At 32.0% G+C, this 25,069-nt stretch overlaps 1 protein-coding gene across 1 annotated transcript; it reads left to right on the top strand.

The window, feature by feature from the left end:
* The first annotated feature begins 1,744 nt into the window (after positions 1-1,744).
* On the top strand, positions 1,745-25,069 carry LOC126841354 (protein unc-13 homolog 4B). The gene is made up of 18 exons (XM_050577783.1): positions 1,745-2,057; positions 15,776-15,974; positions 18,927-19,088; positions 19,737-19,915; positions 19,989-20,196; positions 20,265-20,444; positions 20,527-20,751; positions 20,824-20,945; positions 21,018-21,164; positions 21,237-21,374; positions 21,447-21,653; positions 21,734-22,121; positions 22,195-22,410; positions 22,485-22,694; positions 22,758-23,061; positions 23,140-23,263; positions 23,540-23,739; positions 24,377-25,069. The coding sequence occupies exons 1-18, from the start codon at positions 1,891-1,893 to the stop codon at positions 24,484-24,486; spliced, it is 3,486 nt and encodes a 1,161-aa protein (XP_050433740.1). The 5' UTR covers positions 1,745-1,890; the 3' UTR covers positions 24,487-25,069.

Here is a 25,069-nt window from a genome sequence, read left to right as displayed (position 1 = left end):
GAAATTCATTATATTCAAGTTATAGTTTGGCCCGTTTACAATCTACATTTGTTTATTGTCATCATGTTAGCCAGAATGTCATGCTTGCTGCTCTGGTTGTTTCGATGACCGTAAACTGTATATTAACTATAATTTATAGTAATTACTGGGTTAGGTTGTTCATCAGTTTGATTGCGCCGTAGTTTTTAAGGGTGTTGTTCCGTGCTAGTCATCGATGAATCCGTACAATATCATAACAATTATAATATAATTTTCCGAGATTTCTCTTTGTTGTTTCATTTTTTTTTTTCCACGCTCGGCCGATCTACTTGCACCAAATCGTATGGCCCCCTCGCATTTCGCATGCACGCATAATATACGGGCGTGTGCTGACAGGAACTACGGTGGACTAGACCGCGGTGTTATCGAAACGACCGTGTGTGACTCATCCAGCTGTATTGTATATTTTTCCAGCCACAGGACGCGGTCATCGTACGATTCTCTCGAAGGGGAACCGATTGTGTTTCCACACCGTCAACGGGCAACGCAACTCTGGCGTCGGCGTACCTACTTTGTTTTACTTATACTAAACCCGTGGTTGGAGCGCGAGGATCAACAAGGCCATTTCGTGGTCGGCGGCCCGTGACCGTTCTTAACACGGACACCAAGTAGGAAAACAAAGAAAATCCTTTCGATACACGAGTGAGAAAGATTCTCGTCCGATTGGGAGTAGATACTAGCGTTAAATCCACTTATTCCGTCTTACCTAACCTGCAGCTGGTGCTGCGTACTGCTCTGCTGTTATTGTCATTGGGAGATGGTAAACTAAAGAAAAAAAAAAAACTAAAAAATTGTGGTGCCGATTCCGTAAAATAAATAGCTATCATAAATTATCAATAAAGTTGCTATCAAACCGAAATACATGTTGTCATCAAGATGGACATGACTTGGGAAATGTTAGTACCATAACGAGCAATCACGGTTTTACAAATAATATTATTATGCAAATGTATTTAAAGCAGGGGTTGGGACTCAGCTAAAAAGAAAATCTATCCTCTAAGAAAATGATACTCTTAATGTATCTAATATTGAAAATCGATTTTGCTTCGATGCGAAGCTGTTAAGGTTTGATTTTACCATGACATGTTTTAATTTTGTGTCTTGGCCTACGATACATTTTAACCACCCGACTGATTTCTTCATTTAGCAAGTCTGTAGATCAGGAATCGTACCCGAAAAGTACTTTTGTGCATTTTGTGAGGCCAAATATCGAAGAAGTTTATCAGTTCTACCCATTTAAAATTGAGAAAATTACTCTAAGAATTTACATACTTTTCAACTTGAAAATAAGGTACGCTATACATTTCTGAGATTACTTCTAAATAATACGCGTGAAATATTGTTTATAGATATCACAACCTATTTACAGTGAAAATCCGAGAAAGAACGCTTTCCCTCAGAAGGGGTGGTCAATCTTTTTTTTTTTTTCATAGTATTTGAATCTAGAGTGAAAATTTAACTGGAGCTATAACAATAACTATTGAATGCTTGTGACCTACCCTATTAAATAATTGTTGGTATTGACATTAAGAATAAATATTCTTATAAACATTTGCACTCGTGTTATACATTAAACGCAGGGGATTATAAACATGTACAGTGCAGACGCGAGAGAGCGCTAATGTCGACGAACGGTTCAGGACTATGTAGCACGTGCAAAAGGAATCGCTGCCACCGGTACGACACATGCCGGTGGGATATCGGTCGTGTCCTAGTGTCCTCCGTTTGTTATTTGTTACAATTACTGGAAGGTTTTTTTTTCCGAAGAAAACAGTTCTGGTATATACGATATGATGCGTCTTAATTATTGTTAAACGGCCGACACATCGAGTGACCAAAGTGCGCGCGACAATGGCAGAAGTGATACATCCTCTGCAAGAGAACAACTGCAGGAAAAAAATGAAGACCACCAAACAAAAGGCAATTAAATTCGGTCGTAGTTTGGCGAGCAAAAAAGCGTTGCTCACCAAAGCCATCGTAGATAGATGGCATAAAAGAAGAGTGCGCAAAATCAAACCGTAAGTACCTGTAGTGGCGATCCTCGACCCTTAATTATTACCCTGGTAACAGGATACATAAGCAGTGATTTATCTGGTATACAAATAATATTAAGTATATTTTGTACTCCAATCTTTTTAATTTTCGTTTCATAAATATAAAAACATAAGGACATATCATTGTATTTGTGGGGGAAAACAGTGTAAATAGAAAAATAGTGGGGAATATAGGGCTCGATAACTATATTAAAACGTTACTATGACGAACATATCCATTGTGTCTACCAAACAAAGAGTACCGCATTTTTTTTAAATCGATATTTTTGTCTAAAAATATAGTTAATTAATATTGTAACGCTAATGACAATACGGAATTACTGGAACATAAACGATTTCATTATAATATTCTTACAAGACTGAGAAAAATTCTATCCCGTACATTTTAGATTGTGGTTTCCTACAACAGTCAACACTACCCAGTATTTGTTTGCTTTTCGAATACTTCTGGGAAGGATTTCAGTGTCAGTCTCAGAAAAAAACATTTACCGTTCTTACCGTTTCTACACAATTATTATCTTTATTTATACAGAACAAAATATTTGTCAAAGATCAACTTGTTTCTATTAATTTTTATTTTTATTTAAATATACATCCTAATTATATATTATATCAATAATCATCTACAATCATTTGTTTGCTTTTCATAGAGAAACAATTTTTAGTAGGTGTATCGTTATCATATCCCTCCTTAACGAACACTCATATTATGTTTTTAACGTTAAAGTATATCTACGTTTACCCCATAAAATTAGCGACCACCTGAATTTTCAATGATTCAATTATAATATATCGTATAGCAACACAAGTAACTGTGAACTCATAGTATAAAATATATTATGTGTTATGTAAAATAAAAAATAATTAATTTATATTGTATTCAAATGCGGTACCTTGCAGTAGCTAGCACGGATCGTGCTGCACGGTGCGGTACCTGCACGTGCGTACCTGGGGCTGACCGTTGTAATAGCAGTTGTGCAGGTGTGTCTCAGCCCTTATGTACCTTTGGTCGGTTGTAATACATATTATTGCATTTTAACACGAGCACACAATGTACCTGCGATAGAACTGAGATAAATAATTGAGATTGTGTGGAATTGAAGTAGGTAGACTTATTACTGGTCACAATATTACGAATGATCTATCTTTTATCCGTATTACTACATGTATATTGTGTATTGTATAGAAAACGCAACTGCATTGTTGTTCGCAGACAACGACCGCTGGTTATCTAAATGCATAATTAACAAGTCGTTTGCAACGTAGTAGGTAGTTGGTCAAGTACAGTAATAGTGAGAACCGTTGTATAATAAACGTAGTCTTGTTCGAATAACGGTAAAATGGTACCTAATAAATAGTAATAATAATGTTTTTTTTTTTATGTAGGCTCCTAGCCGCAACCCATAGTAATATATTATAAATGCGCTTATTAATTTAACATCCCCATAAAAATTATTGAAATAGATCGACTTTTAAAATAATACCAAAAGGATTTTTATAGTATACAATTTAAATAGAACAATTATTGGTTAAATTTGTAAGCAATTATTTTCCACAAAGTAAAACAGTTTTAGAAATAAATACAAAGAATACTCTGTCTTATAATGATAATTTATTTGATTATAGACAATAATTTACTGGTTTTGAAAAACCAGTATAATGCTAAAAAAATTGAACATGATTCGACCGATTATTTTATTCACTCTGTTTCGTTTTCAAAATAATACACTCGCCAAATTTTGTATTAGATATTTCTTTTAGAAATGTTATAGTTATATTATAGTGAAAAAAAAATAGGCTGAGGAACACTTTTAAATATATTTGTAGCCCCCTTCAAATTGTTTTAACATATTAATTGTGAAAAAGGTTTTTTATATAAAAAAAAATGTTAAATTAAAATGTTTTTTGTCCGCTAAGGAAATTGTTTACCTTTACTTATGTTGGATAATATAATATTGTAGTGAATTCTGGCTATGATCAGGTACGATGACTGTAAACAAATGAGGCAAATACAGTTTTCTTTTATAGAAATAAACAACAAAATTTGTATAAATTGGATTAATTTAAGTAGATAGAAAGTATAAGCCATTATTCGAGTACATACTTAAACCTCATTTAAATTATTATACATATATTATGTAATAAATGCTTGTTGTTTTTGGTAAAGTGTAGTGATTATTCATTAAAACTATTTATTCTTTTGAGCACATTACAATATTGTAAATGCTCATGGACCTGTAATCTGTTGAGATTTCCAGTTTATATCTGTAATTACCATTGGACAAATGTTTCCTGTCTTGTCAACACAACTATTATTATAATGTACATTAAGAAATTATTTGAACACTAACATTTTTTTAATCTATATTGCTCGGAAATTGTGCCTTGTTCTTATTTACGTGTAGACGTGTACATAATACTTACCTAATACATCATAATAAACACTAAAAAATATTGTTCAAGACTAAGATGTCTAACGGATAACAAAATAAAAAAGTGACATAATCTTCCGAATTACCAAAATAAAACCCATTTGCCGGATTTGTTCCATAAATTCAACACAGTAGTTAGCAATCTGTGGTCGAGGCTGCCTATTTGTATAGACCTTGGTAGTAGTATATGAAACACTTTTGGAAAAACATTTTAATATGGTTTTGTGGATAACAACTCTAACCGTCTAAGGTGTTGCCTGTTGGTTTTTACTGTGCTTACTGTTGTATCGTTGTATTGTATTGATCAGAAACTAGAAAAGGAGATAATATGTTTCATCAGTCTATCTAATTTAATATTTTATATCGAAGCTAAATGGGCTTTTATTTCTTTGTTTGTTTACTTTGACGGTTGACCTGAATGTACATACTATATGTGTAAGTTCTTAAAGATCTTCCCAGAAACTAATCCAATGTAATATTTTAGGATTTTCTAACGAACTGTCAGCAGGACTCGTAATATGTTTAACAATTAATAATAAAACTTAAAATATGAGCTTATTTATTCAATTATAATCATCTAGATTATTATAATAACTATATTTTCAATATTTTAGTTTTATTTCAAATACATAAATTTAATGATTATACTGATTTGGTTCGTATTTAACGTGTATAATTTAATTTATGTTTGTTGTTATTTTTTTAGATAATAATTATTGTAGAAGGCTCTTTCGAATAAAATATTTTGTTCGGTAATTTCAATCCCAAACCTAATAAACTCAAAATCTTAGCCGGTAAATACGTTTATTGTATTCTTGTGAGATTATTTATATTTTGAATAACTTGTTTGACAAATAAAATATATGTATTTTTAATACATTTTCAATGAAAACTTCATAGTTAATTTTAAATATAGGTAATAATATACTTAAAAACAAGACTAAGTAACTACATAGTATAAAAATACGCCTGTAACACCGCAACACATTAGACACTAATGTGTACTACCCATTGATTTCTTAAACTGTATAATTCAAGGCGATCCTTTCTTTAGTTTACACTATCTGATATCGCTGGTTAATTATTAGTAAACTCGTTGCAAGAATACCAATCGTACTTCCTTTTGTTTTTATACAAAAAATGTAGTTTGCATCCAATTTTTATGAAGCTAAATTTACTTTTTGAGTTATGATGGTTTAAAAATGTATTCATTCTTTATTCAAGTTGATTATCAATTAAAACGTTGTTACATTCGCGTTTTTCCAATTTCCAACTTTATAAGATATTTAAAATGTTTTAATGTTCTTACTGAGCCTTTGAGAAGCAAGACGAAATAATGTTTTATTTAAAAAGACAAACGAATCGATTACAACGCTGTTGTTACTTAGCATTAAAGCGCCACTCTAGTCTATATAAATCTAGAATTTTAAATTTTAATTTAATTAATTTCAAATCTATTATTTTTTTTTAAACAAAAATATATGTTTGATAAAAAAGAAAAACGTTAAAAAATGTATCATCGGTCATAAAACATAGGTATGAAATTGGTTTTTAAAAATTGTTTATAGATTAAAAGTTAATTTGTAAATAGTATATTGACTTGAACAACTTTTACAATACATACAATTTGAACATTGGTTTAATTATTTAAAATATATAATATAGTAGCGAGGTGCTTAAAGTGCTTAAAGGAAGAGATAGGGATATTTAGCAAACCCCTCCGTTAGAAATGTAAAATAAATAATACCCAACTAGCTTAAAATTATTAGAAATAATTTCATCCTTCCTAAGTGCACTATTTTATAACTTGAAGCGTCGTTTTTTATAAGTATACCACTAGAAAATAAAATTACTTTTTAGTCAGATTCTTACAAGATTAACTCGCTAAAAAAACTATTCATCTCGCACTGAAGCGAACTACACAGTTGGTGGGTTGGGTACTGACGGTCGGTAACTGGTGTGCAACCATACTATTATTTGCATTATCCTTCAAAATCATTCAAGGCCGTTTATTTTTTTAGCAAGCCTAAAAATAAAAATGAGATGACAAATTACTTGCTAAAATAACAATTGTATCAGTGCGTGAAAATCTAATCTAAACAAAAAAAATTGAGGCATTTACTATGCGTATAAAAAAACAATTCAATATTCGTCCCTAATGACCGTCCTTTATAATAGTACATATTATATTTGGTTAGTGTAAAAAAGACAATAAAAAACACTCACGATAGTCATATTTTCTTTTAAACAAAAAAGCAAGTGTGAAATTATTATTCGTACAACTGTTTTTCTAGATGCTCAAAAGTCTAATCACTCAAAGTTCACCTCTCTCCAAATTTTAACAAATTGTTTTTTATTTGTAATATACTTATTCAAAACTAACTTGATCAGTATTTATTTTAGGTGTAACGTATTTATATAATATTATGAAAATTTTAAAATTGAACAATTTTGCGTTACTTTATGGTCCAAAAGTTAATCCAGGTTCGAACCAGTGTTTTTTTAAGAGTTTCCCAACCTTACTATCACCGTTTTCTTTATTTTAATGATTGTATTTTTGGTCTTAAGGTATACAATTAGACTAAATCTATCATTTAACTTTTCTGTATTTTATTTTATCTAAACTCTAATAATGTTGTGTTAACTTATTAATGTTCATTGATAAGTTCTATCCTTTTAGGCACCTACTTAATATTTATAATTGAAACTCTGTTGAGAATTTAGTTAATGTTATAACTCACTCAGCGTCATTGTTTGGATAGAATTTTAGTGTTTGATGTATTTTTCCTAAAATCTCCATAACCTTGTCCTTGACTTTAATCTAAGAACTGATGTTTATTTTTGTACAAGAATACATCAAGCGGGTTCATTAATTTTCATATAAACAACATTTTATATTCTATAAACCAGTTTTATTAAGATGGTAATAAAAACAACTTTTCCAATCTTTAATTTAGCTATATTACTTAGTATTTATATAAGATACATTAAAACATGTGTATGTATACATATATATTGTGTATAATGTATATTTTGTATATATTTATTAATATTTATGTATTTTAACTTCGTTAAAATATTTAATAATCACTCAATTTATGTAAAATTGTAGTACATATATTTAATTGTTTTAATTACTTCCTACTCAATGAATCCGTGTGAAAAAGGATTATTGTTTATTATGATATGACATTATAAAGTTAAAAACAAAAAGCCTTTATACGACTCAAGTTCTTAGGTATCAACCCATAATTAAACTTTTAAAAAAAATGTGTTTTTATTCGATTAGTTTATCCATAAAGGCATACGTTCGTTAGATTAAATAACGTAGTTAGACTTGATCGTTATCAACACATTTAACCTGTATGGTGTTTTACAAACTCGCCAAGGATAAATAACTAATAATTAGTATGCACCCAGTATTCATTAGGTTTCCATATAGTTTTACCATAAGTATAAGTAAATAATTAATAATTGGGTATTACAATTGTAAATAAGCTATTACAATAAATCTTCAAGGCCGTTAATCAATTTTTCAAATAAACAATTTTTTCATTGTTTATGGTTAGGTTAGGTAAAAAAATAAAAACTGCAAAAAAAACATCGTTAAACATTTTAATTATAAACATTTGTATTTTTCTATTGAAATATATATTTAAACTATATACTGAATTAATGAAACAACAATAAAGAACACGTATTATACACACAAATACTTATTTTCTTTGTTTTTTCTATCTATTATCTTCTTTTAATTCCGTAATAAAATGAATTATAAAATATATTAATAATAAATAATAACCAAATTAATTTCATAATAAAATTAAATTTATAGAACACTTAACAAATATAGACAAATCAAATAGACAAATATATTTTGTCATCTATTTGTTATATATTTTTGTTTGTCAATATTTGTTAAGAGTTCTATAAATTTAATTTTATTATGGAATAAATATGTTTATTATTGATTATAACTTTCAGCTTCGTTATTTTTACATTTTGATTTCGTTTTCAATTCGTTTGCGTCTCGACAAAATTGTGATTGTTCGTGACTTAATTATATATTTATCATTGCAAGAATACATTTTTCGCACTGCCTTACGGAATAAAGATTCACTGTTGTCTGGCCATTGTGCTAACTGCTATGTGCCACATACACTATCATTTAGTTGTTATTGTTACTAATATTTACTTTTAATATTATAGTCCTGGAGGTCAACCCCACTCGAAGGAATATGGTTTTTTTTTTAGATTTACTTTCCACCGGTGAATCGTCCGGCAACCGGTTTTGTTTGGTTATTTTAGGCAAGCCGGCGCGATTCGCAATGATCCATAGAATACTAGCACGCTTAGTTTACTTGGCTACGACAGTCGCGTTATAACGTTTGTTTAGACCGATTGGCTCCACTCGTCTGATTATTCGTTGCTCGGTTATGCTTGGTTTTGTTCTTATAAGTTTTGAGGTGTAGTTTAGGAATAGACATTAGACGGTGCTCGACAAAAGCAGCAAACATGGGCGACGAAGAATCCATGTGGAAAGGATTTTACGACCGGATACAGCGGAAGTTTAGCCAACAGAGTACTAATGACATTAGGTAATAGCAACTTTCTATATAATATTATTTCCCCTTATAGTGTAGATATATGAAATTATTTTTTTACATGGTTCAGACATTTCGTGGGATATTACGTTATAGTTGTAGCACAGAATAGATGAAAGCAGAAGGTTCACTTTCTAAACGAATATCTAAATAATGCCCAACTATTGGTATAGTGGTGTAGCTTTAAGAAGATCTCTGCCGCTTTTTTGTGTGATAAGCATCACCCCTGTGTTTATTTTTATCGGTGCCCAGGGCCTGGTTGTAGTTAAGTTTCCTTTTTTAACAAAATTATACTAAATAATGTTAATAAGTAAAGAATTCTGAATTTCGTAAGATTTGGAATACCCTAAAATTAAATTAAATTAATAAAATTGACTTTCAAATGAAATTTGACTTCTAGTGTAACGACCTACTAACATTATACTGAAAACAGAGTTTGACATTATTTAGATATTTTTTTATCGAAATAATTATTTAAATATTTTTTTTATTCGAATGACCGTCGAATGATTTTGTTCATTTGAATAAATCATCTTAGATTCGGTCGAATACAGCAAATATTCGAATAAATTATTTATTATTAATTATTTAAATAAAAAATGCTCAACTTTTCTGCCACAGTGATACAAGAAATTGCATTACAATTTTTTTATAGTTGTAATTTTTTTTTAGACTTTTACATAAAAGTAATTTATTTTTAATTCACATACATAAAAATCCCTTTTAAAATAAACATTTTGTCATTGACTTGTTATTTTCAAATAGTAACTTATAATATATTGTTTAATTTATTTATTAATACAAAAATATTCAAATAAAAATAATGTCTGCAGTTAATACGCTGGGTATCAAACCACTTTTTCAATGTTATAAGTTTTCCTAAATGTAGACAGGCCATGAAGTACGTTAAATACTATATCTCTATTTGTGCGCATCACTTAACCCGCGCTACACTTCATAATATAATTAATTTATATTGATTTTGACTAAAAAAAAAATAATTATTCAAAACTGGTTATCGACCAGTCATGGTTTTTTATTAGAACAGTCTTCTGCCAATACAATATTTTTATAAATAGAGATTGTGACATCGTTGAAAATCAAGAGTTTATGTAGTCGAAAAGGAGGATTATTAATGGAAAAAACTATTATAAGAATTCAGTTACATTATGTCAGAAAATTTACAATAATCATCACGCACAGTTGCCAATTATAAAAATTTACTTTTAATTGAATTTAAACATTTTTTTTCAAACACAGTGCCAGGTGTTCCAAAAAAATTGAATAGCTTATCGCAAAATAGATTTCGGATATTAATTGAGCTTACGTGTGTATTTTAATTTCTCATTTGATTGAGAAAACATGACAATAATACAGCATCAAAAAAATATCAGTAAATATTACTTGCATTATGTATGTTTTGCTACATTCGAATTACAGATACAAGATAGCGTCTAGTGAGATCATCGGATTGTTTGTCCCCACGTACTGACGATTTTCTTTGTATTCCTAAATTGGTGTTCTCATAATATTGTAGACGACCCAGAAGGTCGAAATAGCTTTTTACTTTTTAGTTGATATTTATTTACTTCAACTAAAATTAAATTAACAAAAATCGTTTAAGCTAAAGTTAAAAATATAATATTATATAATATTGTATAATAGCGTAAACGTAACAAGTAAGGAACAATAATTATGAACAGCAATATTCTTAATCATTAACATTGATAATTTTAATTTGAATGCTTTGCAATTTTGCCTTTTAAATAAACGTATCGAATTAAAACGATAATGTTTGACTGTTATTAGCAAACCGTCGTAATGACTTGCTTATAGTTATAAAAGTTAATTATTCTACACATACGGTTATGTTGTTTTTTTAATAAGAATGTGCGAATTATCTATAAAATATGATGTCCCTTGATGACGTTCCTCGCACCGCATTGATTTGTATAAACTAAAAAATTATATCTCGTGCGGTGTCTGAGAATGTGCGGACGGCTTGTGGTAACTTATAGTGTACCAACGTCTAATGCCTGGTCTAAAGCAATTGTTGTGCTCATAATTTTTTGGAACGCCGCCAAGTCTTCAGTAGTATAAATTTATCAATCTCTTTCAATTTGTGGATTCCCTCGTTAATACCTGTGATACTTTTATCGCGTTACATACGGTGACGAGCACTTACATTGTTGATGGTCCATGATCCTAAAATGCGCAAACGGTCGTGTATCAGGCGAACCGTGTCAAGGTTGTTGCGAATCTGTTTGAGACAATCCTAATTTCAGTCCAGGCCATTGCACGTAGATTGTACGACACGAAGGACTCGAAACTTTCAAGTAACCAATTTAACATTGTCAGCCAGACTAGAGTGGTAAACCATTTCACTCATAGCGTGGGACCTACGCCGTAGGTAGTATAAAACGTAAGGAAGGAAACTCGACTCGCATTTGACCGGTTTTTGTTAACTTTTTTTTTTTTCCGTGTATGGTTGAGTCGGCTGTATTCTATAATATGTTCTACCAATCATTCTGAAATGTAGTCATTATGTTAGGTGAGACATCACTGAATTTAATAACTAAATTCATGCCGCGATGCGCATTATGTTGATCATTATAACACTTGAATTTAAACGTTTAAATCTATTGAACCAATTACGGTCAATAATAAATGTGTAAGGAACCAATAAATGTCTAAAGACAGAGTTTTATTTAACGTAAGAGTCTAAATTATTTGGGAATAATTTATTTTTCAATTTTAAGATACTCTTAGCTTATTGTTTAAAATAACTTTTAAAATGCCAATAAAATTGTTTTATACAAATGTATTCGAATAACATTCAAAAATAATTTTCCCATCTCTGGTTGAAAATAATATTAGGTCGCACTTTGTTCCCGCCTTCACTTTAAAATGTTAATAACCCTAAAACAAATTATCCAAAACTGGTTAAGTTCAGTAAATCACTTTTTGTTTTAGAACTTGTATAGAATATATATGTTACTAAACAGTTATATAATTTAAAAAGCCCTAAAGTAAAATGTTTCCGAAAAGAAGCGCTAAAATCATTAATGAACTGATCACCATTATAATGTTTATCAGTGTTTAGTAATAATTAATAATTATTATTTAATGGGTTGTCTATGACTGTTATAGTCGAACAAGTGTAAACAAATTTAGCATTTACCTTAATATTATATTCGAGTACTTAGTTCCTTTGCGTTATCATAAGACTATTCCACCATTATTAGGCTCTGACTTTCGGTTTTAAATAACTCTGACCCGTGACAAAGTGACTAATACAATTTTAAGTGATGTAATTATGCATGCGCAATGCGTTCATTGGGCAGTGCACACGTTATTGCTTTGTATTTTCAGTTGTGGTATATTTTATTATTTGTATTTATGAACTGTGTTCTTTAGCCTTGGATAAACGAAGCAACCACTGATCAAGTTTAAATTCGTTTATGACATTAGCTGTACTGGTAACAATAACGGGGGGAAATAAAAAGTAACATTTTCAACATTTTTTCCTATTTAGGGGTAAAAAAAAACGGAGGAGGTGATATTTTACTGTATGGGTCAAAATGCCTGGAACGTTTAGAGGGACCCTCCCATTGATTTTTTTTTTAATTACACTGCATGTCTCATATGACAAAAAAAGTGCTCTATTTTTTTTTTTTTGCCTGGTCGTTTGTTTTCCTAAGCGTTTTTATGGAGACCCGTAAAAACGTTCGTTCGTGTTTGGCGTTTTGACTCATATACACTAATTTGTAAGATTTTTAGAATATACCTATTCCGTCCACTCCTTGTGTTCCTAATGTGTGACGTGGCTGTTGACTGAATTAAAGTACCTACTCATTATATACCTATTGGTATTTTTTAATCCTAAGCACTTATTCAATGATTCATTATTAATTATCTGGCTCGGAATTATTATGAACAATTTAAAATTCATTTAAAAGTGAGCGTGATTCATTAAAAAAAAACCCAGTGACAAAAGTTCAAAATTAAAGCGGTGCAATCGGAGTGACAACTGATATGGAGGAAATAATATGCACGTATTGATGAATTCATGGCTATCGTTTAATTATAGAGACATACGACATATCTACTAATTATTGATAAAATAAAAATTAAGTTAACACGACTCAACCTTCAAGTAAAAGTGTTGGCATATTTTATTAGTAGTTTTTTTTTAGTAAATTAGTTTTGTATTTTTTCAATGTTTACATCTATTTCCCAAGGCTATTGAGTGGAAAATAATAATTAACAGTCATTATGTATAAGTACAGATATTTTAGTTTCAATAAAGCGTACATAATATTTTTCATATATATTTCAATCGTATAATTATTAATTGTTGTGGATATCGAAGGATCAATTATTAATTAATAAAGTATTTGATTAGTGTGAGCACAATTTACACGACTGCATTTAAATTAAAAACATTAATGTTTAATTTTTCTTTGTGAGATGTAGGGGTAATGGTACGGTCAAGACTACAAAAGAGTTTATTGCTAAAAGTTTAATTTTTATTACTTATTTGAATAAAATATTTTAATTTGTATTTAAAAATGTACTTAAATGTTTGCAAGTATAACGTGTGTATAATTTGTAATCCAAGATAACCAATGACGTATTCTTGATTAGTTATTGCGTTCATATATTTTATAGATAGCATATAGTACATTCGGTACATTAATTTTCATAACATAAACTAAGAATAAAACAAGTAATTAGTACTGTAATTTATTTAATATTCATTCGGCAATATTATACCATATCGACTATAATTAAAGCCTAAAAATATATCAGTAAAGGATAACCAGTTTTCCAATTCAGGCGATAATATTTAGATTACATTCAGTAATTAAAAACATCACAATAACAATGAAAATATACAGTATAATATTTATCTAGTAGGAAACTATCAAAGTTTATTTGTGTGTATTAACTTTTAAATGTTTTAAAATAAAAAAAGTGACTGTATTATAGTTATGTGGTCAATAATTAATTATTTTATTTATTCGTATGAATTTATATTCGTATGGCGTATTTGACCGGGAGGACTATAGCTAACTTATGCCAGTTCGGTCGCCTGAGGGCGCATGGCATTTCATGGTAATTAATGTATTAAATAAAAAAACTTCGATAATTCTTATTATCAAAGAAAAATGTTTGTACATAAACATGAAACATGCCAGCTGGCGATGATTGCACTTGAAAGGAAATGATTTATTATTATACATCTAACGCGCCGCATACCGCGCCGAATCTAAGACCTGATTATATTTCTGCGAAAAATCATATAGAATCAATTATTTTATATTATTAAAAATGATGTGGTAGTTAACAGTATAATTATTTGAACTATTGTAACTTGCAGACTAAAGTCCTCCTTTATTTATATATAATATTGTACTGTTTTTTATTTTCCTACGGCCTAACCTTTTAATCAATAGTAGCTTAACTCTACTAGCTAAACTCTCTAGGTACTTTCTTATGATTTTTTTTTCATGGGAAATTTATGTTTTTATTAAAAAAAATTCTATCTTAAAAATTAATACATTTTTTCTACTTGTAAAAAGGTTCTAAAGCTAAAAATATGACACTTGATAATCCTTCTTCTGATATTTTGTATTAAAGTTTAAATTTTTAATCAAAATAAATATGTCCCATGTTTAATCAAAAGGGGTTAGATGCTATCCGGAATAGTATACAATTTCATACGAAAATTACATATTTGGATCTATATATTTACTGTTTATAGGTGGCAGAATATAAATTTAAAAGCAATGCTTGCTTTTGACAAAATAAACGTTAAAATCGTGATTAAATAAATAAGCATGATCGTTATACTGAGAAATTTTTCTATCTTTACGCATTTGCACGCGTTTTGTCCCTGTCATAGAAGATGTTTTAATTATTAATGATCAATTAACACGGTAAAATACTTCTTTTTCCAAGTCTGGGGCAATTTTCCTGTGCAGTATTATCTAGCAATCATGCTGGTTTATTTATTTTTTTATTTAGTCATGGACAATACTACAAGGCGCGGTAGTATCGTTATCGGTTATTCGATTTATAAAAGCAAATACAAAAGCAGGGACTGGTTTTCTTGATAATATAGCCTATAGGATAAGGTAAATGTGAATGCGTGTGCAATCTAAGACAATATTATGTTAGTCGTCGAATATTAATTTTGATGACTAAAAAACATTAATATGTAGGTTCTAAACAAGGAGTAAACATTTGAAATGGAACAATGCCTCTTAAGCTTGGTATTTTTTTTTTTTTTTTTAACAATTATTTTTTAAAGTATATCATTTACTAATGGAGAATGGACATTAGTCATTACTGAGCTACGGCCGATACAAGTTACAACTATACTGGAGAAGTAGCAGTTCGATTTACGGTTACCTATGAAAATGACAAATATATCCACCAATAATATTTGAAAATCTGGTGCAAGCATACAATATCACAATACTATACCTACTACACGTAACATAACCAAATCGACCCTTGGCCGACAGCCCTCCTTTTGTTCCTAGTCTAGGCCCACGCTTGTTCCCCATTCGCGGCTTTAGCCCTCTTTTTGCACTATTTTAACGGTATTATTATTATTTTTTTGTTTTTATCCTTACAGTGCCGAACAACTCGATGGTGGGTTTTTCGAACGGTATGGTTCGGGCCTCAAAGAAAACGTCGCCGAACAGACGGCTTCTATCGATGAAGAAGACAAATTGGCTACTCTGGACGAGAATGAGTTAGCCAAGATTTTTGAAGACACACTGCAAACGGTTCCGTCGTACAAAGAATTCCTGTCTTCGGTAATGGAGCTTAATGTGAGTTATCCTATGTATACCTACAAAGTACTTTCAAGTTTGATTAAGTACAGTACACGTTTTGTACAATCATATGGCTCACAACACGAGGAGGCAGGAGATAAGTGTTATTTTTCTGCGGCCTTAAATGATAGAAAAAGTTTGATATTCTGCTGCGTTAGCATTGTATAGCCGTATTATAATTGTTTTTTTTTTTTTTGTAATTGCTCAATAATGTTTCAATTATTATTTGCTCTACTTTGACCTCAGTACATCCCCTTTTGTACTTACTTTGCATCTAAACGATTTCACAAGGAAAAAAAATTGGTTCCGAGAATAAGCTGTGTTAAATCATCATATAGAAAATGTATGCAACATAATGGTATTTACTATTTATCAGTATTTCTATTGAAGCCCGGAATATCGTTTTGCACGAACAGCTAACTCGGGCTTCTCGTGTGGTATTTGAATTTCGATTTCTGGCACAATTAAGCGCCAACAAATAATTCTACGAAAACTACCGACGATGAGAATCGATCATACAGTATAAATACGTGTGTTATGACTTATGACGGTGGGATGGTTAAGGAAAATGTCTGAATAACAGTCGGATAAAAATTTGGGTCGTTTCCAATTTATAAAAAATATAGAACGATTTTACAAGGTCAATGTAAATAGCACGTTTAAATCTTGATACGTATACACCTGCATACGAGTTAGCTAATAATAATACCTATAGAAATTATATGTATTTGATTTTTTTGCTTTACTGTTTTTTGTAGAATGCCAACAAAAAAAAAATCGTCGGCTATATGCAATAAACAATGGTCTCGTTAACAACGCCTAATGAGTGCTAACTATGTTGATTTCCCTCCTCTTAAAAGTCGCTTTGAATCTTTTGCCAACTTTCATATTCGACCAGTATAGAATGTAATAAATAATAACACTTGAACAGGTACACCCTAATAAAAAAAAACGGGAGTCAATCGATTTGAATGAATTGATTTATCGAGCAAAGTCAACAAAATCACATGTAAAAACATAAGTATAGTATTTTTGTATCAAAAATACAATGAAATATTTCACACGTCATTTCGGCTACGAAGCGGATGGTACAAGATATTGGTTTCCCAATAATGATGTTTTTTAATTTTTAATTTTATAAATTTATGTTGTTAAAACTATAATACTATATTTTATAAAATATACAATGCCATTTTTTTATTTTAAACAATAATTTATTTTTTGAATACCCTATTGTTAAAACTTGATAAATTTATATTATTAATTTTACAAATTATAACATTAATTTTTGATAACAATATTAAAGGAGGCAAAAGTAAATTGAAGGCCCCGGTGCAATAACCAGTTACGTCAATTTTTCAAAATTGTTCAGGAAACATAAAAAACTATCTATAAAATTGGTAAATAAACCAAAAATTAAAAATATGGTGTTATTCTTTTTGTAAGAATAAGATACATCAATTAAACCCATTTCCTTTGGTTTACATTTTATATTTATGATAATATTTATAAAAACTAAAAAACTATGATATTTATATTTTCAATGGTTACAATAACCAGTTACGCCCAATTTAGTTTTTGGACATAACTGGTTATTGCAGCCAACTAATTAACACAATATTTTATTGTAGTAAATAAGTCATCTATTTTAGTATGTATATTAGTATGTACGTTAAATAATAATCATATTATTTTTTAATTAAATAGTTAACTAGAGATTAAGTCATTGGAATAACATAAATCACCAATTAGGTTATTTAATACAACGTCCCTTAATGCATCAACAAAATAAAGTTTAAAGTTTAAAGTTGTTGGGAGCAACAACCAGTTACGTCCGGACGTATTCGGTTGTTGCACCAATCGAAAGAGATTTTTTTTCTCAATATTTCTTTATCAAAACACAATTTTGAAAAAATGTGGACATACCTGGTTATTCAACCGGGGCCTTCAATTAGGGTGACCCAAAAAAACATATTTTTTTCGTCAATAAATCTTAGTAAACTATTCAATATTTTTGGAATCTGACGATTTTGTTAGAATTCTAATAAGTTACTCTTTCGTTTGATATAGTAATATATTATAAGCTCGTATAATAGTTTCATAGTAATTTTAATACATAAATATACATTTTTTTGTATTACTTTTTATTATACCACTGATAGTTTTGTGAGTGGATAATTAGTGGGTCGTGAAAACATTCAGTTAGGCTATATTTTGTTGGTATGGTCGTTTTAATTTATTATTAATTAAACTGACGACATTTTAACAATAAGTGTTGGCCGTTTGTTTTTTGCCAATTCAATCCAACCAAACGACCTTTGAGCAGATTTGGGCGTTCGAATAAAATTGTGTCTGAAAAAAAAAATTCAAACGTTGCTATCGTGTTCTATTTCGAATAAAATATGTATTAAAATAATTTTAATTACAATATCGTCGGTAATTTAACACCCCCACTTTTTTAAGTGAAAACGAGCCCCCGACTGTTGTTTGTTGTCTTGTCGGTAGTCGAGTAAGACAAAACAAAACAAAAATACCAAACACCCGGTTAACGCAAATACTGTACGGGGGCGGGGTGTGGTTTAGATAGATCACGGTTTGGCACAAAAGCGGATCGTACACAGAAATAGCGCATTTGGCTAGTACGGCACGCGCGTCCGATTTATCTTTAGAAGTGCCATTTTCTCCCAGCGTTGAACACAGTGTTTCTCGATACCATCCCGGCGGGCACAATCTCTGGTGTGTCGCGAAATCGTTGACCGTCTAAACGCGCCAGTCATGCCCGGCAACTTCAAAGAGAGGCTTTTCAATTTTAGGGGTGTCAAAAAGGAAGAAATGCAGAGGAGAAGTGAAATGCGCATGCAGTCCATGACTGTTGGTGCACACCGACAAAAATATTATACTTGCGCACAACACAAGAGACGCCGTTTTTATCGATACGTGTGTTTGCAGATGGACGAACTGTACGAAGAAGTGTTGTACGAAATCGTCCACAGTTTGGGAGCCGAAAAGAATTTTTTCCAGCTAGACGCTCTGGTCGAGTTTGCCCGGGAAGCGTTCAAAATCGAACAGGACGTCCATGACGCTATTTACCGGACGGTCAAAAAGAAAGAAGTGAGTTGTCATTTTCAAGTTCATAACCGTACCATTAAACCCCTTAGGCAGGGCCAATACCTAACTGCTTTAGAATACAGTTTTTACATATTTAATATATTATTTTAAAGCATTTAGATTAGGAGATGATTACAATCTTAATATCCTTTTAAAATAACGAATTCCGCTTTTTGGCCCTTTAGGTTGAATTAGAAAATTTAAATGTGTATGCAGATATTGGCAATTTATTCATATATTGTCCACGTTTTATTGTATGGACACAGCACTTGTGTGCTTTAAGGTATCGATATTATATCTAAAGTTTCTCCATTATATTTATAAAAGAACTCTTAAGAGGACTTTTTACACTGAATTTTCTATCATTAAAACATGGTTGCTAGCTCCGTGATGATTGTAGAGCAAAAATACTTAAAACTAAAATGAAAGATGACAAGATTTTAAATAAACTCGTTCTAAAAATTCCTTTTCAACACTGGGATTTTTTAAGTTAGTCGTATCTATTATTCGATCAAAATATTGTCTGTACCTCATTTTTTTATTAATTGATCATAACAGTTATAAAAACAATTTTGTTATACATATTCATTATAAACAGTTATCTAAATAATAAATAATAATTAACATTTACTACACCGTTAACTTTTAAAGGCCCCCAACATAATGTTAAACATTGAAATCGTCGAGGGCAAAGACATCAAGCCTAAAGACGCCAATGGGTTTAGCGACCCCTTTTGCACGCTGTTTTTGTCGTCTTTGCCTCAACACAAATACAACACATCCGTGAAGACCCAAACACTGCGGCCCGTTTGGGAAGAACATTTCTCTTTGTAAGTGTACACAGAACAAGGACGGGGGTTGTATAGTTTCCTACGTAGACTAAACCCAGTATGTATGCTTCAGGCCGGTCAATAATGGTTTAGCTGACGATATCCTGTGTGTGGAAGTCTGGGATTTCGATCCAGCCGAAACGGTCAAAGAGAAAGTCACCAAAGTAGGCGACATCAAAGGGTTTAAGGGAATGAGGAGGTTCATGAAAGAAATAGCAGTCACGGCCACAAACGGCAAACATGATAATGAAATCATCGGCGGAACAATGGTACCGCTAAAGGTAAAATTTGAATTCTTCCTCTCCACCTTTTAAAACTTCTATTTCATAATGTTTTTATATGTGTGCAGACGGTGCCGTCTCGTGGACAGATAGCTTGGTACAACTTGGAGAAAAAAGGCAAAGCCAAACCGCAGGGTAATCTGCTGTTGAAATTATCGTTCGGCAGCGAAAAAGACAAACAAGTTGCTGCCCAAGAGCATAGACACCTACTGAAAGTGTTGTTGGCTCACCAAATAAACGTCCAACAGGTCAGTTAGCCGTTATTGCTTGCATATTCCGTGTTCGTAGTTTGTTCTACTTCAAGTTTTCATACTAAATTTTCATCCACAGCCTGAATCGTATTCGTGGGAAGGAGATTTCTTACCGGAATCCAAATTGATCATTCAACAACACGTGACGCAAGGTAATATTTCACCCGTAGACGAATGCTTGAGCCAATGGATCGAATACGTTAACACCCAAGTGTTAAGTCCGGTCATCAGTTTCAAAGTATTTTCAGACATACTTGAGAAGCTGGTGAAACCCATAACGACCGGAAAGATTTGTGACGAAGAGGTAAGCACAGTTAACAGTTGGTCAAATGACAATATTGGCGATGCAGATAATAATAACTTTTTTATATTTCAGTTAAAAATGTTTTGGCAATCCGCTAAAAAGCTACTGCCACTCTGCTATACAAATATCAGAATGATAAGGAAGACCTCACCGGAAGACGAACGCTATAGAGTACAATTAGAATCGAATTTAAAGTAAGTATATAAGTAATTAAGTAATAATAATTTATATATACAATGGTGCTGCAACTCTTCGTTTGTTGTTAGCGTTTTGCGACATCTCTACTCGTTTGAACAGCCTCAAGACCTCGATCTATTTCCTTTGGACATGTACGGTTGGCTGTTGCCCTGCGAACACACTAGAGATATAAAGACAGCTTTGCATGACGCCGTCGTCCAAGGAGCGATAGACTGGTGAGTTCTCGAGAAAATGATAAATTTAACGTGACGGTTTACGTGAACAGTTTATTTCCCCTCAATCCTTAGGTACATACACATACTAGAACACAATAAACCCACAGACTTCACCGAAGAAGGACAGATGAAACTCCAAATAAAAATCATCCAATACTTAAAATCAGACTTGCAAAAAGCTTTAGAATTCTATAACAAAATATTTATCAAGTAAGACATATTTTGTTATCCACCAAAAGACTAGTCTCATCTGATCTTTGAATGGTTTTTTTTACCCCCGAGGAAAATGCAATTTCTATATGCCAACGCTCTTTTTTCCATCTACGAGAATAAGATAACCGAAATGTGTGAACCATTCATCACGCGCATCTGCATGAACATGAAGCCCATTTGTTTCGAAGAAAATGGACGGTTCGAAGTGGACAAAGATCCGCTAGCAATGGGTACTTCGCTGTTCGAACTCTACATGAGCATTCAGACATTTTCAGAGTAATCCATTTTGTAATCAGTTTGCTGGTGCCTTCTTAAAACTAAACACGATTTGTTTTTTTTTTTTTTTTTGTTTACAGCCTCGGTAAATCCACCTGCGAAATAGATCCCGAGACCAGTCACATATTCAAATATCACCTGTGGTTCCAGCAGGGCGTGGCCCGATGGTTGGACATAGCAGCGTACAAGGCGATGCAACGTATCGAAAGGGCTGTCGACCTGGACAAACTAGTAAAAATGGACACATCCGTGGAGTACAGCTCTTCGGCCGTCGACACCCTAGCCATATACTATCAGATCAAAGTGTTCTGGCAACAGTTGGCCTGGCCGGACGTCGAAGGATCATATTCGTTCGTGGCGAAAATAATTGACGATATCTGCCGGTGTTCCGTGTATTATTCGGACAAGATGGGCTTTAAAGTGAACCGGTACGGAGGCGACAAGAAGAGATTCGAAGTCTCCAAAGAGGTAAGTTGAGAACTTAACCGAACAACGAAATCCACCGGCTTATCGTATTCACTTTATTCGTTTGGTCGCGCAGTGGTGTTTGGCTGTCAACAACATAGATTACGTGAAACAGTCAATTAGGCCGTTTGTCAGCGATTTGGGTTTAACTAAACTCATGGACAGCCTGGCCAACTACAAAAGCGAGATTTCGGCCGAGCATTGCAAAAAGACCCTGGAGCTAGTCGTCGACAACGCCATCGACACGGTCAACAATAAAATCATTGATCTTTTGCAAACTGTAGTGAATAAAGTATGACAGCGCAAGACGGTCGTATGGGAGTTATGTAGGGGGAATAATCATTTTTAATGTACCGATGTGTTTAGATGGCTCCGGAAATGAACAAATTCTTAACCGAAGGCGGGGAAACGATAAACACCCACAACAATCACTTGGACAACCTGATCCAATACCTGGACGAAAACCTGTGCACGCTCAGCAACGAGCTCAACGAGGAAAACTTTCAACGTATTTTGGATATCATCGTCGAACAGCTGGCGAACATCATGCACAAACTTATCCAAAACAGTTTAGACGTAAACAAAACGAATGGCCGATGGTTACATTATTGTTACCTTCTAATGATTGTGTTTTTGTAGAAAAAGAAGCCACCTTCGTACTTTAAAAATTTGAGCGACAGTTTTCACATGTTGTTCGGGTTCCTGCGCAGCGGTGACGAGACCGAAAAGAGCGAGACCATAGAGTCCCTAGAGGCTCTGCTCAGACTTCACACCCTCGAAACCGTAGAACTAATACACGAGTATCATCTAGAACGTCATGACGAGCAACAGCAACTCGAAGAAGCCGACCAGGGAGTTTTGGCGGTCAAATTGTTATTCGTCAACGACAACCTGAACGTCGAAGTACTCAACGCCAACAACATAAGAGCCATGGACTCTAACGGTATGCGACTGTAGTTCATTATGATGGCGAATGCGTCGCAATAGTATAATTATACACATAACGTTTCCCCTCGTACAGGTTACAGCGATCCGTTTGTCAAAGTCCGGCTGTTGCCCAAGTACAAATTCGAAAACGTTATCAAGCCCACGACCGCAGTCCAAAAGAAAACTCTGTTTCCGTTATTCGACGAATCATTCAAAATGTATGCACCGATTTTACTTTAATCACGTTCCATCCAGAGTTGGCATAAAACGTAAACCACCAAAAATCGGGCAGGGTTTTTCTTCTTCTTTAAATGCAGAAAATTTAACCAAATTCACTATGGGTTTTATTAGCGGTTTATATATACCCAAAACAACCTAACTTTGTCGGTTTTTTGCCAACTCTGGTGCTACCTGTAGGTAATATATATATATATATATATATTGTAAATGGCTGATTGGGATTTAGTTAATTTTTTTTTTATTTCCCCTTTTAGACCATTGACTCGCGAACAACGCACCGCGGAAGACGGCCTGATCTTGTTCGTGTTGAAAGATCAAGATTTCATGGGAATGACGGCCGAATTCATATCCGAGACATTCGTACATTTCAAAGACATCCCGTCCACACCTTTGGAGAACGACACTGGCAACGCGCCGCAAATGAGGTTAAAATTGACCGTGCCCAAATCGTTAGGTAAGTCGAGTTCGACACATGACACGAGTCTCTTATGTTTATCAACTTTTTGGTTGAATCTTACCACACTTGTTCATATTGAAAATAAGCTACTTTCTATCTAAGAATATGCGACACGTGGATTTCATGAGATGCTCTACGATAGTTGTCATTTGGAAGTTTATATCCGGGAGACCAGAGATTTCATCATAAATATGTACAATAGATTATCTTGTCGTGTAGGAAAGCGGGAAATTAGCATTTTATATGAAATAGAACCTGATATTTCTACCTGAAAGGTTATACTAAAAGTTTTTATTTCATATAAAATGCTAATTTCTCTCTTCCAAATGTAAGGAACTATCGTAAGGTCTATCATCTCATTAAATTCAAGAGTTGCATATTCTTAGATATAAATAAAAATAGTTGTCGCTGTTCGAGAAATTAGCATTTTATATGAAATAGAACCTGATATTTCTATCTGATTACATCAGAGGGTTTTATTTCATATAAAATGCTAATTTCTCTCTTCCAAATGTCAACTATCGTAAGGTCTATCATCTCATTAATATTCAAGTATATATTACTTATATTCTTAGATTCAAGTATATAAACAGTTGTAATGCTGTTCAATTAATTTGTACAATATTTGTAATAGATTCAGAAATCGTTAAAGTACTCGAAACTAGGACAACAGACAAGATGGCCAAAGACTTCTTAAAACGTCTCAAAGTGAAAATCTCATCAAACGCGCCGCCGAAAAAATGACTACGGCGTCTCTATGGACGAATTAAACGCAATACGTCCACTCTGACAGGAAAGCTAAAAAGATATCCTTATTGAATTTTACTCATAAAGTTTTATTGTTTTTATTATTTTCATACATGACGGACACAACAAATCAAAACAACTAAGACTGACCAAGTAATAAAACAAATTATGTTTTGAGAAATTCATACACTATTGTGTGTTTCTATAATAAGTTTAAACTCCAACACATGTAATGCATTGTACTAATGCTTTAAAATGTGTGCTGTACTAGAACTTCTTAGGACTAAGCAAGCCATCAATGTATACTAACTTTTCTAATTTATATAAGTTGTATTCTGTTGGGTTGTACAAAATATTTTATGTACGCCTTCGGTTATCGTGTAAGAGTAAAATATGTCATATTATAAATGCACGTATGCATTTATATATTATGTTATATATTAGTATATTAGTCTACAAATCAAACAATGATTTAAAATGAACTACAATTTTGATTATTTTATAACAATAAATTGAACAAACATTTTTACATTGTAAACAAGTATATATATTTTTTTTATAAATAGATCATACAAAAGCA

This window comes from Adelges cooleyi, unplaced genomic scaffold, assembly GCF_023614345.1.
Source record: "Adelges cooleyi isolate 19-005CV unplaced genomic scaffold, UGA_ACOO_1.1 ACOO_flye_CR_arks_rails_tigmint_CR_PRNA_381, whole genome shotgun sequence".
NCBI lineage: Eukaryota > Metazoa > Arthropoda > Insecta > Hemiptera > Adelgidae > Adelges > Adelges cooleyi.
This window is presented reverse-complemented; position numbering and strand designations above follow the sequence as displayed.

Coding starts and splice junctions, on each gene's coding strand:
- LOC126841354 (XM_050577783.1), top strand. CDS start 1,891: ATGGCAGAAGTGATACATCCTCTGCAAGAGAACAACTGCAGGAAAAAA. Junction 19,089..19,736: donor GGACGGTCAAAAAGAAAGAA/GTGAGTTGTCAT, acceptor TAACTTTTAAAG/GCCCCCAACATAATGTTAAA. Junction 20,946..21,017: donor CAATTAGAATCGAATTTAAA/GTAAGTATATAA, acceptor GTTTGTTGTTAG/CGTTTTGCGACATCTCTACT.